The sequence below is a fragment of the Beta vulgaris genome, chromosome 1, assembly GCF_026745355.1.
Source record: "Beta vulgaris subsp. vulgaris cultivar EL10 chromosome 1, EL10.2, whole genome shotgun sequence".
Taxonomy (NCBI): Eukaryota; Viridiplantae; Streptophyta; class Magnoliopsida; order Caryophyllales; family Amaranthaceae; genus Beta; species Beta vulgaris.
In genome coordinates this window covers 39,005,762-39,019,946 of record NC_079202.1, presented here as the reverse complement: position 1 = coordinate 39,019,946, position 14,185 = coordinate 39,005,762, and the positions used below count along the sequence as shown (strand labels likewise).

General features: G+C 35.4%; 1 protein-coding gene across 1 annotated transcript; it reads right to left on the bottom strand.

The window, feature by feature from the left end:
* Positions 1–980: 980 nt before the first annotated feature.
* Positions 981–1,283, bottom strand: LOC104903448 (hypothetical protein). Its single transcript, XM_048633695.2, has one exon. The coding sequence runs from the start codon at positions 1,281–1,283 to the stop codon at positions 981–983; it is 303 nt and encodes a 100-aa protein (XP_048489652.1).
* Between the last annotated feature and the right edge of the window lie 12,902 nt (positions 1,284–14,185).

Genomic DNA, 14,185 nt, shown 5'->3' with positions numbered 1-14,185 from the left:
TAATATGTACAATTCAAACTTGATAGTCGTCTTCAATCTCCATCGTCTTGTGTTTTGCTGTTTCAATATTTCACCCACATATCTCTTAGCTCGTCAATCATCTCTTGTGAATAAATGCTCAGAATCCCAAGAAAGTACTACAAAAAAATTCAGATAATTATAATTAGAACTAGGATATATATATTATATAAGATTTCTCTACAAAAACTCATAAAAAACAAATCGATTAAAACTAGGCATTGTGAAATCCAATTGCAACCAACCTAAAATTGCTTTCATTTCAATAACAAGCAAGTATGTTTTATTAACATAGCCAAAGATGTAACAAATGGTGCTTAAATAACACATTTTTTTCCAAGTGTATGAACACCAAGAAGTCCAAATGAATGTAGAAAATAAGAGCAAAAATTGACAAAAGTTGATTTCTATCATTCAAGTATATTAACTGGCCATGTTCAAATATTTGATACAAAATATCATTCAAGTATGCTATAAACATACTCCACCCATGTACACTTATGCGTTTTCAGCATCAGCTCTTGTCTTGAATTCGACATATGCATATTCTTTGGGAAGATTGACCTTTGTATACCATCATGTCAAAGTTAGCTACTGAAGGCACGAGTGCATAAGTTGACAACAGGCATTAATAAAACTTACAATGCGATCCATAGCAAGCTCAACATTTACTACTTCTCCGAAGTTGCCTGCCAGCAAAAGGAAAGTGAAACAAGTAAAGACACATAAGAAGGAAAGTCAATCAGGTCAAACAAAGAAGATATGCATCACATAGACTATATATAAAAAGACGAACATTACTCTAACCAGATTCATTTAGAAGCTAGTGGGAAAAAATGTAGACAATAGGAGAATAACTAGGGAGTAAAGAAACAAAAAGGGAGGGCAGAGAAGGGGGAGTCTAACTATATATAAACACAACTCCAGAGAAGCAGCTTATTCTCTTGGTCATATTAGCTAAACTACTGCTCTAGCTCAATCACCTCGAAGTTCCAGTCTCTGACTTGGTCCCTTCTAACAACACGGCTCCTAATTAGTCGTGGAGTGCCTGAAATATCAACACAGTTTGATAAATTCGGCTGCAGAGTCATTTTAGATGATGACATGACTGAGTTTCCCCAAGGAGGAGGAACAAAAAGCTTCCCGATCAAACAGTTAGCCATAGCTGAACATCGCCCATCATTGTCTGAGCTAGAGACGGAGTAACTTCTGAATGAATGTGATGGAATTTCTACGCCATGGCGCACAAGACAAGCGAGACTCATATTCAATCTTGGACCAGTCTGTACTTAGCCTGCTGATAAAGAAGAAAAATACTGATTATGAACAAGCACAAGAGGCTAGCTTAATGACAAAATGGATTGAAGGAAAAGGTTGGCATTATTATTAACCCAAAAGGGTATTTATAGTACATCATATAAAATCTAACTTAAGTAGAACTAGGAAAACATATCCAACTAGGAAAACATATCCTAAACCAAATATAATACTAAAAAATATTATCTCTCGATAAACACTTTTAGATATGTCTAGATAAACACTTCTTGATAGATAGATTTAGTAAATACTCCTAAATCTATTCTAACACTTAACAAGAAACAATCAAACTTCAAAGAATTCAAAAGTGATGCTATACAAAAAAAGCAGTTGAGAGAAGTCTGGATCATCATGCAACTTCATGAAAAAGGAGGTAACAAGCAATCTCAGAGTACAAATGCCCAAGTCAATATGCTTCTCATATGTCAGAATTCAGAAACAACAGCAAACATAAGTCAATGAGCTTGCAACCACTCTTTTAGCCATAAAAGAAGCACACCCTTAAAAATGTTTTTTTTTTTCCCTAAATCCAGCAAAAATATATATCGAGGCCAAGTCAAGCAAGGGATCACTACAAGTCTATGTTGCTCTCATTCTTCATTACATGACTAATGTATCATCATATTAGAAAATATTAACCTTTAAAAGAAACTGATTGAAGGCAACAAATTCTGCAATTACATCAATTTGTTCATATCAGAATAGTATAATATAGTTATAACCCTTCATGATCATCATCAAAGTATATAAAATTTTGTAACTTTATGCATATACAAACAGAATTTCGATCCAAACTAAAGAGTTATTTACCTTCAAAGCTGCCTTGCTTGTATCAAATAAAGGAGTTGAAAAGATTGCTGAAATTTCGAAACAACATATATAATCAATTATTATATTCCTAGAGCAACAACAACAAGGAAATCAACATTTATAACAATTCTAAATCATATAATCTGATATATAAACACCCATAACAACTGAAATTGCAATTTATTTTCCAATCCTCATGAAATTGATAAACCCTAATCTATTAAGTAAAACAAGAAATCAAGCAAATTAAGTAGATTACGATGTACCTAGTCATGAGTCACGACTCTTGAAACTTTTCCGTCCACCGTCGTCCACCAAGGCACCAATTCCGACCACTTCTGCAGCTGCAGGTCGGCGACAGCGAGTCTGGGAGGCACGACACGTCAACATCCAGTGGCAATTATGCGATATGAAGGCACGAACCACCAGGCAACAGCAGGAGTTCCGAGAGTCCGAGTCCACAAAGCCGCCGCTAGTGAGGCCGTATGACTGGAGGGAGAAGTGAAGGTCTGAGATTTTATGAGAGAGAAAGGGAGAAGGTTTGCGAGGTGGTGAGCTGAGAGAAAAGAAAGTTGAGAGTGAAAACTGAAAAAAAATCGTGCATCAACTGTTTGAAATTTTTTATTTTTTTTATTGCTTGAGCGTGTTAGTAGGTAAATCAGCCACTAATTTAAAAAGATATTAAATTTAAAAATTAAAATATTTCAAGAAAATCAGTTTTACTTAGAAATAGTCTCCTATCTCACAACAAGAATATATACGTACATTATAAGATTATATTGAAAAAAAATTGAATTAAAAATTAAAAATATTTCAAGGAAACCGGTTTTACATAGAAGTAGTCTCTTATTTCACGATAACTTTTTTTATTAAGTGAAATAGTTCAACTTAAGAGACCGGTTTTGGATAATCAACGATTTTCTATATCTAAGAAATGGGTTAGTAATCTCAACCAGTCTCTTATGGGTAGTCTCTTTGGCCTTTTTTGTAGTAGTGACTATAAAAACCCCCCATAAACCTCAATTTTTTCTAGACAACTTTATTTTCTCCCTCCTCCTTTTCCCCAAGAATTTCGGCCACCTCTTCTCTCTCTTTCTTTTCTTTTCTTTCTAGCTTCCTCTTCCTTCGGCCTTCACTCTCTTCCACACCGACCGACCATCCGGCCGACTCGCCGACCGTCGATGTGCTGCTGCCGGTCCTTCTTCCCTCCTCTTCTTGCTTTGGTTAATTTCTTCCTCCTCAAGTTTTATTTTAATACAAAGTTTATATTTTTAAGATTTGTTTCAATAAGATTATGTTTAAAAGTTACAGTTTGATGATTTAATTGTGAATCTAAGTTTATATAATTTATTATTGAAGAAACAAAAACTCAGATTTACTTATTATGTTTGAATTGGATTTTTAATTATCAAAACATGAATGTTTAGGGTTTTAAAGATTGGAAAATCATATATAGTAGTATGTTAGAGTTTATGAAATTGATTATTCTTATGATTTTAAATATGCTTAAAAGGAGTTTTAAGATATAATATGTTGTTGAAAATTTAAAGAGGGTATTGATGATGGAGTTTTATGCATTTAAAACATGAGTTTTGAGAGTTTTTAACAACTAGTGTAGTAGTACTATGCTACGAGGTTTTAAAAATCAAAGTTTAATGATGGGAAAAGTTTTAAACACTTTTAAGAGGGGTTTAAAGTATTTTATTATTGCTGTAATTTTATAAGGGATTGATTGTGGATTTATTATTGGTTTTTTTAGGCGACTTTTAAGGTTGTGAAAGTGGCATCTCGATTTGTCTACATAAGGTACGTACATACCTATGTGTTGATTGGATAAGTATCATGATTGGATGAGAATTATGTAGTATCGTGTATATATAGGGAACTATTGCTAGCTCATATGTGATTTCTATTAAGTTGGATTTGCATGTTTTATGTTGTTATGTGAAACATGTTGGTTTATGATATTTATATTATGTTTGTATGGAAGATTCATGCAAGCATATGAGATTTGAGAACTTTATCTTACTTCATATAAGGGATTAATATATATGTTGGTTTGGATTATGATTGAATCATGTTGTTCCCTTTTGATTATTTAATTACTTTATGAGGAGCAATGGCCTTATTTGATAAGTTGATTATTACACCAATAAAGATGGGTTAATTGTTGACTAGGTTCAACAAATAAAGGAAGGTTATGAATTAAAGTTGGAATTAATCTTGGATTGTTAAGTTGTTGTTGATCACCTTATCTAATCCTAAGATAAAAATGGAAGTGTATGAATGTTTGATGATTATATGTTTGTGCTACTTGTGAGTCTGAACAAGTGAATAAACTATTAATCATGTAAAGTGAAACATGAATATCAATAACTTTAAACTTTTGCACGTTTTAAGTGTTGGACAAGTATGAGTTGACATACATGGTGGTTGCCCATGGCTTTTCTTGGGACTGATAAGTGTATTTCAAACGTACTTTATGGACTCCTTTTAGCTCATTTATTTTGATCCTCTTTCTCCCCTTTCTTCCTTCTTTCTTCTCCGTTTCCCCTTCTATTTCATTCACTTGATCATAGTGACATTTTGCTAGATTTTTAGTCATTTTTGACCGAATTTCTAGTACATTTGCTTTCACCTTGTTTTGCCATGTTCTTGATATAGGTGAAACTACTAAGATGGCTACGATTTGTAAAGTTGGAAAAGGTAGCAATGAAAACAAAGCACACATTGAGAAATGGTGCGCTTGCACCATTCCCCATGTTCGCTCGCACAAAGGAGCACATTGCACAATAGAATCTTGAACAGAGAACTTCAAATAGACATAACTTTCAAACCACAAATTGGATGAAGGTAATTCAAGTTGGAGGTGAAATCTTGTTTCGATATCTTTCCAACAACTGGTCATAAGCTTGATTTGGATATAAAACGAAGAAGTTATGCTCGTTTTACGTTGAACTGTCCAAGTTTGAGGCAGAAGGGTGAGGTGGGACCGCACCTGATTTTGGTGCGCCCGCACCTATTTTTGGTGTGCCCACACCCTTCGTTTCCATAAAGAAAAAAATCGAGCCTTCATTAGAAATGATAGTTTTGTTTTTAGTTTGAACTTATGCTATTTTTTCTAGGAGTTTTTAGAGAGTATTATTAGGGTTCATACTAGAGAGATATACACTTGAGTTTTATTGAGATTTGAGATTATTAATCATAGTTTGTGATTCCGATAACATTCAAGGTACCTTTCATTTAATTTAATTTGAAGTTTCAGTTTATTTTTATTTCATTCTTTTCGTGTTTGTTCTTGTTCTTAGTTATTCTTAGATCTTCATTATCATAGTCTCGTAATTGTGATTTCTATTAGTTTAATTATCTCTTAATCATGTTTAGCCTTAGATTAGTCATAGATTTTATATTTAGTTGCTTAGAATCCATAATCAGTGAGTAATTTCATATCTAGGGTTAAGGTGAAAGTATGAATTAGGGTTTTAAATGTTTTGTTGATAAGATTGTGATGTTTTAAAGAAGTTTATGCATTGATTTTGGTGTTTAGAAACCTTAGGATAGATATTGATCATATTTATACTTTGGAATTTGAATTCAAATATTTTTGAATCGAATTTTGAACTATTTTATCATCCCCAAGAATCAACTTAATTTCTAGGCCAAGATATTGGGTAGAAATTAAGGGGGTCCTTTATCAGGGGTTTTCGACTTTATCGAATCTCTTAATCAATTGACTAAAGACCATTCGAGAGAGGATTTAGTTGATTGATTAAGTAATTATTCTTGAGGACCATTCAAGAGAGGACTCGAGTATTTTAGAGGAAAACTAAACCTTGCATAATCATCTCCGTACATCACAATCGCATTAATATTAATTGTCGATTCTTATTAATACTAGTAACCTTAACTCCAGTGTCTGTCTATTTGATAATTTAACTCGTGTTATTTGCTAGTTCTAGTTTTTAGCTAGTCATAGTTGTTACCAAATCTTTTCAAACCCCCAAATACCCTTCAATTAGGTAATTTAGACTTAATCAACTTTAATTAATCCCATTTTCCCTGTGGATCGACCCTTGACTTGCCCTTACTATTTTCTTAGTAATTGCTTGTTAGGATTTATAAATATTGTTTGAAAAGTGATTTTTGGTATCTTAACGACACAATAAAAACCTTTTATCAGGAACCCGATTGATCACTGTGTCCTATTTTTTATTTTAAAGGTTCCTCAATATCGTAGGTTATGGAAATACGAAGTCGCGCCCGTATTTCTTCTTCCAGAGGGAAGATTGGTTTTAGTTAGACAGCTCATGCCATTGATTATTCCATCTAAAGTAATTAAATTATTGGTTGTAAAGTTTAGTTCTGTAAAATTTATTTTCTGCAAGGGTAATATTTACTTTGGTTTATTATTTATTAGTATCAAGTTAGGATTGTTTATTTATTTTCCATGTAGTACCCAGCTTTAATTTGCTGATTATGTGCTTTGTATGTGTGTGTGTGTTGATTATGACTATGCCTTAATTATCATGTGATGACCCATTTTGGTGATCTGTCTCCAGGGATCAACAGTGTATCGTCAATCTATAGTTTTGAAGATGATGCATCATGGGTTCGAGATTGAAGAGCTTGTGTTGATTGTTTTATCATACCTTGACTTTTAATTTTCGTAGTTGACTATTGTCGTTGACAGTGACTTTGTTGGTTTGACTTTTGGAGTTGACTAAGTTTATTTATTATGTTTTCCGCTGAAAAATTCAAAATAAGCCGATACGTTATCATACGGGCAATAATGCTTTGATTATTCTCTAAGTTTTATATTTGAAAAAGGTATTTTGGAAAAGAAAGAATTGTTGGGGTGTTCCAAACAAGATCTCACATGACTATTTTTTTTGTATATATTAATGATAAAACAAATTCTTATATGTGGCTAGCCATACCTATAATATAGATGTGGCCAGCCTATATATAAGGCCCAGGCAGAAGATAAAAGTATCAAAGAGTAAAAGTAAAAACTGATCCAGCTAGAATGCCTAGAAACTCAATTTTGTATGCTATCACCATTCATCAAGATGCCTAACACGGGAGATCTGAAGAACGCAGCCAACAAACGCAGTTGCAAGCGAGTGACAATTGAGGGGTCGATTTCGTTAAAGACGATGGCGAGCAATAACGATGTAGGGGCCGAAGATTGTAGAGGAGTGAAGGAGGTGCTGGAAATCTGTTAAAGGTGGTCGATGACGAGCAGTGAGAAAGAGAGTAAGAACGGTGGAAAACGGGAGTTCTCTAGGCATGGGGTGGCAGAGTGGTGCTAAGGAGACGGCCGAAGGGAGGGAATAAAGGGTGGTGTGGGAGGGTGTGGAGTGGAGTAGAGTATTAGTAAATCGCATTCGTTTGAACTAAGTAGGGGTTGGAGTGGTGGTGGTGGTGTTTGGTAAGGAGAGGGTGGCTGTTGAAAACAAGGGAGTTGGTTGGGTTGACGATGGTTGTATGTTGTGGTGTTGGTTAACAAAATAGTGTGGTGTATGTTAACCTTGTATTTTGTCATTAAGAATAACTCTAAAAGCTAGATCAAGCAAAGGTTATTCTTAATGAAAATTTAATTTTTCCTCTAATCTTAAGAATCTTATGAGTAACCTCGTTTAATCATACTGGTAACCACATTTATTTATACGAGTAACCTCATTTAATCATACGAGTAACCATAATTGTTCACACAAGTGACCTTTATTTATTAATACGAGTAATCCGATTCGTTCATTAGGAGTAACCCTATTTATTCATAATAGTAACCCCATTTAATCATATAAGTAACCTCATTTTTTTCAAATAAGTAACCCCATTTTATTCATATCAGTAACCTAATTGTTCATACAAGTAAACCCCCATTTATTAATACGAGTAACCTCATTCGTTATAAAGAGTAACCTCATTTATTTATACTAGTAAAATCATTTAATCATAAGAGTAACCCTATTTTGTTCACATAGGTTACCCTATTTTGCTTATAAGACTAACCCCTTCTACTGTTACGTGTAACCTTAAAATATTATGTGCCCCATTTATTATTTTTTACAGTAGCTTCATTTAGTTTTAGGACTAACCTTGTTTAATCCTATGAGTAACCTATTTTAATTGTACAAATAATCTAGTTTAATCTTATGAGTAACCTCATTTATTCATATTAGTAACCTCACTTAATTACTGGAAAATCCTATTTAATCATATGAGTAACCCCAATTATTCACAAATGTGACCTCATGTATTCATATGAGTAACATCATTCGCTCACATGAGTAACCTCATTTAATCATACGAGTAACTCTAATTGTTCACAAAAGTAACCTCATTTATTAATACGAGTAACTTCATTCGTTCATAAAGAGTAAACTGTTTAGTATTCACTTTTGTTATAAAAGTAACCACATTTATTTATAGGAGTGACACCATTTTATTGTTAAGAGCAACCACATATTCATACAAGTAACTTCATTTGCTCACAAGAGTAACTCCATTTGTTCATAAATGTTTGTTCACAAGGGTGAACTTTAAAATGCCATATCTCATAACATACTCAATATCTTTGTAAAATTCAAGTTAGAAATGAAAACTTGGCTCGATATCTTTCCAAAGCCCGGTCAAAAGCTCGATTTCAATGAGAAACAAGTGAGATATGACATTTGAAAATGAGTTGGTTGGCTGACATGCGTGCACGCGTGGCTACATGCAAGACACGATGTAATGTTAGTTTTGGTAAAAAAATTTAGAGTTTGACTCACTAAAAATGAAACAAGCACTATATTATAGGACAAAAGAAGTACATAATAATGAATCAGCATAGAATCAACATGGAAAAAGATGAGATAGAGAACAACATTAAATCACTCTAAAAAAGAACACTTAATTAGGCCTAATAGCCCTTGTTCAATAGACTTCAACACCATTTGCTAGAATAACACTCCCTTTATCAGATACAACAGTCCAAAAAGACGATTGTCTTCAATTGATTCTCCAATTAATTTTATAGATCAACATAACCGACAACCTTACGGTAAAGACCAAAGCTAATCCATGACATTTCTATATCTAATAAATATCTGAATCCAAGACAAAACAAAAAAAATTTACCACTAATGTTGATTCTTACATGACAGTGCTTCAAACCCATTCGGAAGCTCAGCCTTGATGTTCAACTCTCATCCTCAGAGTTTGAGCACTCCACAGTTGAAAAAGCTTTAAAGGATCCCACCTTGTTTGTCTCCATGTTGGGGTGTAACCGTGTGAACGAGCCAAATCCAATGCAAGCTTGAGGTGTAAGTTCTAAGAATAATATCAAACAATTATAGAATATCAAATAATAAAGTAGGAAAGAACACACCAGAACTTTTACGTGGAAACCCAAGAACTGGGAAAAAAACCACGAATCTGCACTAGGAATCGATGAATATTCAAGAAAGATTACAAAAGCACTCAAGAACTCTCTCTACAACTTTTTCTCTCTCAAATATGTGTTTTAAAGATGAAGAATACAATAATCGTAATTAGGGCACCTATTTATACCCTTATTAAACAAAAAAACCGGAAAATTCGCATCCCCGCAGCTCGACGACGTGCGGTCGCAGGGTCCTCGCCCGCGGGCGGACAGAAACACTGAAGAAACTCGTCAGTTTCGTCAGTTCTTCGTAAAACCGTCATAACTTTCTCGTTTCTCACCGGAATTGGACATATGACCTATCATTGGAAAGCTCTCGGAACAAGCTATCACCTCCACTTTGAATCACCTCAAAATCATTTATAGATTGAAAGATATGTCCATTCAAAGTTAGCCTTATGTCCCAAATGACGTTTTCCTTCTACGCAACCTCATCTTCACACCCATACACCTCCATGAGCTTCATATACTACCATATACCCAACAACTCCCACTTGGAGATAGGTGTAAGTGAAGAAAACTTCATACCTTCATCATCCTCTCATTCATCATCCTACACACAACTCCCACTGCAAAAGCAATCTCGAGTCGTGTCCAAACCATGACATACCTAAAGCATCCCATGACAACACATCTCCTCTATACCAAGAAAATAACATTGAAGTTTGCACCAACTCCAATACAAAAGATATCAAAGTCTACACCGACTTTGATTCTTAATAACTAAACTCTAAATCATTGCACCTCACTCCATGAACCTACACACCCTCCTACCCCGGAGGTCGGATCACCTTAGAGACAAGCACAACCAAATGAAGATCCCTTCCTCTACAACTAAGGAAGATAATCACTTCCTCTCCAACCAAAGAAGCACATTGAAGTCTCATCAAACTTCAATAAAACCAATTACCACCTAAGCCAAAGAAGCTTCTCTATTGTCCAAAAGCAAACTCACATTGCTCCCACTCGAACAATACACCCTTTGTTCCACTTAGGATTTCCGGCACAACATGCTTGTGTGCCGTCCTTCACCTTGTGCGCTTACCGGTCAATTTGCCACCGGGATACCGCTTCACCACGGTTCTCATCCCTTGGCCCACTATCGATAGTTTTCCGACCAAACGACACTTTACATGAAGTTCTCATCCCAATTCCCGGCCCCTTCACTGTGCTCCCCATGGTGTAAAGTGTTCCATCCTTGCCCACGAGCTATGATCATTGCTCCCTTGACAATCTTCCAAGAACCACCATCAAACACAACCTTGTAACCCGATGTAGCAAGTTGGGCTACCGATATCAAGCTTTTTTCAACCTTGGGATAAACTTGACATTCTTCAACTCCAACGAGCCACCATGAGTGAGTTTCACACTCACATCACCTTTCCCCATGACTTGCACTGCCTTGCCATCCGCAAGATAGACCTTTTCAAGTTTTCCGGATTTGAAATTCCGAAACAACTCCTTGCATGGTGAGGAATGATGAGAAGAACCCGAATCCAAGACCCATGATCCCGAGCACCCAACCAACTCTTCCTGATCATCCATGCTTACCATCAAAGCATCGGAATCGTACTCAGAAATCAAGTTAGTTGATGCTTCTTCTTCATCATCACTTTCTTGAACCTTCTTCTTCCCTTTCCCATTCTCTTTCCTAGGACAATCTCTCTTTAAATGTCCTTCATTACCACACCCCACAAGTAACACTAGCCCTGCCTTTTGACTTACTCCGGTCCCCTTTGACTCCGATTTTCCCTGAAAGTTCCTCCCTTTTCCCCTCCCTCTACCTTCTGCACTGTATGCTCCAGATGATTCTCCACTCTCCTTCCTTCGAATGCTCTCACTCAAAATCAGATCACGGACAACATCATAAACCAATTTCTCTTTACCAGAGGAATTACTAACAGCAGTTACAACAGTTTCCCAAGCAGTAGGTAAAGAGGACAACAAAATTAGGGCTTTCACTTCATCCTCAAAGACAATATTAACCGAAGATAACTGACTTATTAATGAATTAAATTCATTAATATGTTCAGCAGCAGAACTACCATTATTCATCTCTAAATCAAACAAACGCGCATCAGATATACCTTATTCATTGCGAGGGCTTCTCATACATATCTGACAGGCTTTGATTATCCGCCGTTGTTTTGATATCCTTGACATTGAAGCCACAGTCCGAGCCAATGTCAAACGCACCACCGCTAGTGCCTGCTATCCAGTACTTTCCACTTAGCCTCTCAATCTCAGAGGCTTTTCAGACAAAGGTTGATACAGATTTTTCTGATATAAGATGTCCTCTATTTGCATCTTCCAATATCCAAAATCTGTCCCATCAAACTTCTCAATTCTAATCTTTGAATCCTCCATTGTTAATTATTCTAGATCTAGACAATAATCAAACCTAGCTCTTGATACCACTTGTAAGTTCTATTGACTATCAATCTAAGAATAATATCAAACAATAATAGAATATCAAATAATAAAGCAGGAAAGAACACACCAGAACTTTTACGTGGAAACCCAAGAACTGGGAGAAAAACCACGAATCTGCACTAGGAATCGATGAATATTCAAGAAAGATTACAAAAGCACTCAAGAACTCTCTCTACAGCTTTTTCTCTCTCAAATATGTGTTTTAAAGATGAAGAATACAATAATCTTAATTAGGGCACCTATTAAAACCCTCATTAAACAAAAAAACCGGAAAATTCGCATCCCCGCAGCTCGACGACGTGCGGGCGCAGGGTCCTCGCCCGCGGGCGGACAGAAACACTGAAGAAACTCGTCAGTATCATCAGTTCTTCGTAAAACCGTCATAACTTTCTCGTTTCTCACCGGAATTGGACATATGACCTATCATTGGAAAGCTCTCGGAACAAGCTATCCCCTCCACTTTGAATCACCTCAAAATCATTTATAGATTGAAAGATATGTCCATTCAAAGTTAGCCCTATGTCCCAAATGACGTTTTCCTTCTACGTAACCTCATCTCCACACCCATACACCTCCATGAGCTTCATATACTACCATAAACCCAACATGAGGTTGCTCGGCTCAAGTACTCGTGACACTTAAAATTGACGTCTTTAGTTTTTAAAGCATAAAAAATTCATATACTTCCTCCGTTTCAAAATACTCGCTATACTTTCCATTATGGGAAGTTTCACATTACTTGTTACACTTTTTTTTTGGGCAATAAACTCTCTCCATGTTTCTCCTCCCACATGGGTCCCTTTTCTTTTTACTCTCTACCTCTCTCTTCTCCAAAAACTGCCTAGGAATCCTTGAATTGAGAAGTGTAGCGAGTAAAATGAAACAGAGGAAGGACAAACTTATATTTTTACTTTGAACGTCTTCACGAGTTTCTCGAGATGTACTACTTTGAGCCTTTATATCTCTAACTTTGTATTTGTAAAAAATATAAAAAGTCGATATTCTAAAACTACATATCAAGACGAATCAAACAAGACCCCACATGACTATATTTTCTCTTAACCATAACTCACAAATGATAGTCAAAGAGAAATTTGTGAATAGTGTCAAAAGTGAAAGTGTAACTATTAATATGAAACGGAGGTAGTATTAGGTATACTCATCTCATGAAAACTTTGAGTTGAACTTGGATAGTTTACGGGCCAATTGGGCTCATTATTACCCCTACCTCCATGCGAACTTTACATGCGGTTGAATGTTATAAAACCTTGTTTAGTCTATAACTAGACTTAAAATCATGTTCCTCCAACATCCAACCAAACGTATTTGGGCATAAACGAGTTCCTCGAACCAAATGTGAAGTCGAGGGTTCCTAATGTAACTAAAACCTCCATTATTCGGAAAATGATTTGGTAGGCGTGTCGCGCACCTATCAAAAGTAAATTCCTAACTAACCTCCTAACTATGTAGCAGGGCAAGTCAGGGTCGAATCCACAGGGACAAACAGTATCAAACACTAGGTATCTTGACTCAATCTAACTAAACAAGTGACAAACGATGATGGAAAGGATGTTGAACTAAGACTAATGCTAAACTATGACAATTACTAGAAACACACAAGGTATATCAATTAATTAAAACATCTAGAATTAAGCATCACCACTAGCATGACCAATACATGAATAATTTCCATCCCAAATAAACATAATCAACGATTCAAGAGGAGTAATGCACCCTATAACTACCAAAGACCTCTCCCGAGTACCAATGGCTACTCTAACCAAGCAATCAAACCTACTCCCGTGGAATCATGCAAGAAAGAGACATTAAGCATAGCATTACAATTAAATTCCTTGCAATCCTATCTACTTATTCCCATAGAGATATTCATACCATTGATTGAATCAACAAAACCATCTAGATTCAATTCCCATTGAAAACAAGATATATGGAGTCAAATCAAAATCCTCTATCCCTAGTATGATAACGAACATAAGAACAATCCAATCAAACAAGAACAATTGATCACATAAACATGGGATTAATGGAGGAATTCACGTATTAAATCATTGCTAGGGTTTAACTTAACCCTAGATTAATAGACTACTCACACATAATTGAAATAACAAAACAAATAATGAACAAATTAAAAGACATATAATAATGAAGGAAAGAAGA

Bases quoted from the DNA above. Each gene is read 5' to 3' on its own strand.
- LOC104903448 (XM_048633695.2), bottom strand. From the start codon at position 1,283: ATGAGTCTCGCTTGTCTTGTGCGCCATGGCGTAGAAATTCCATCACAT.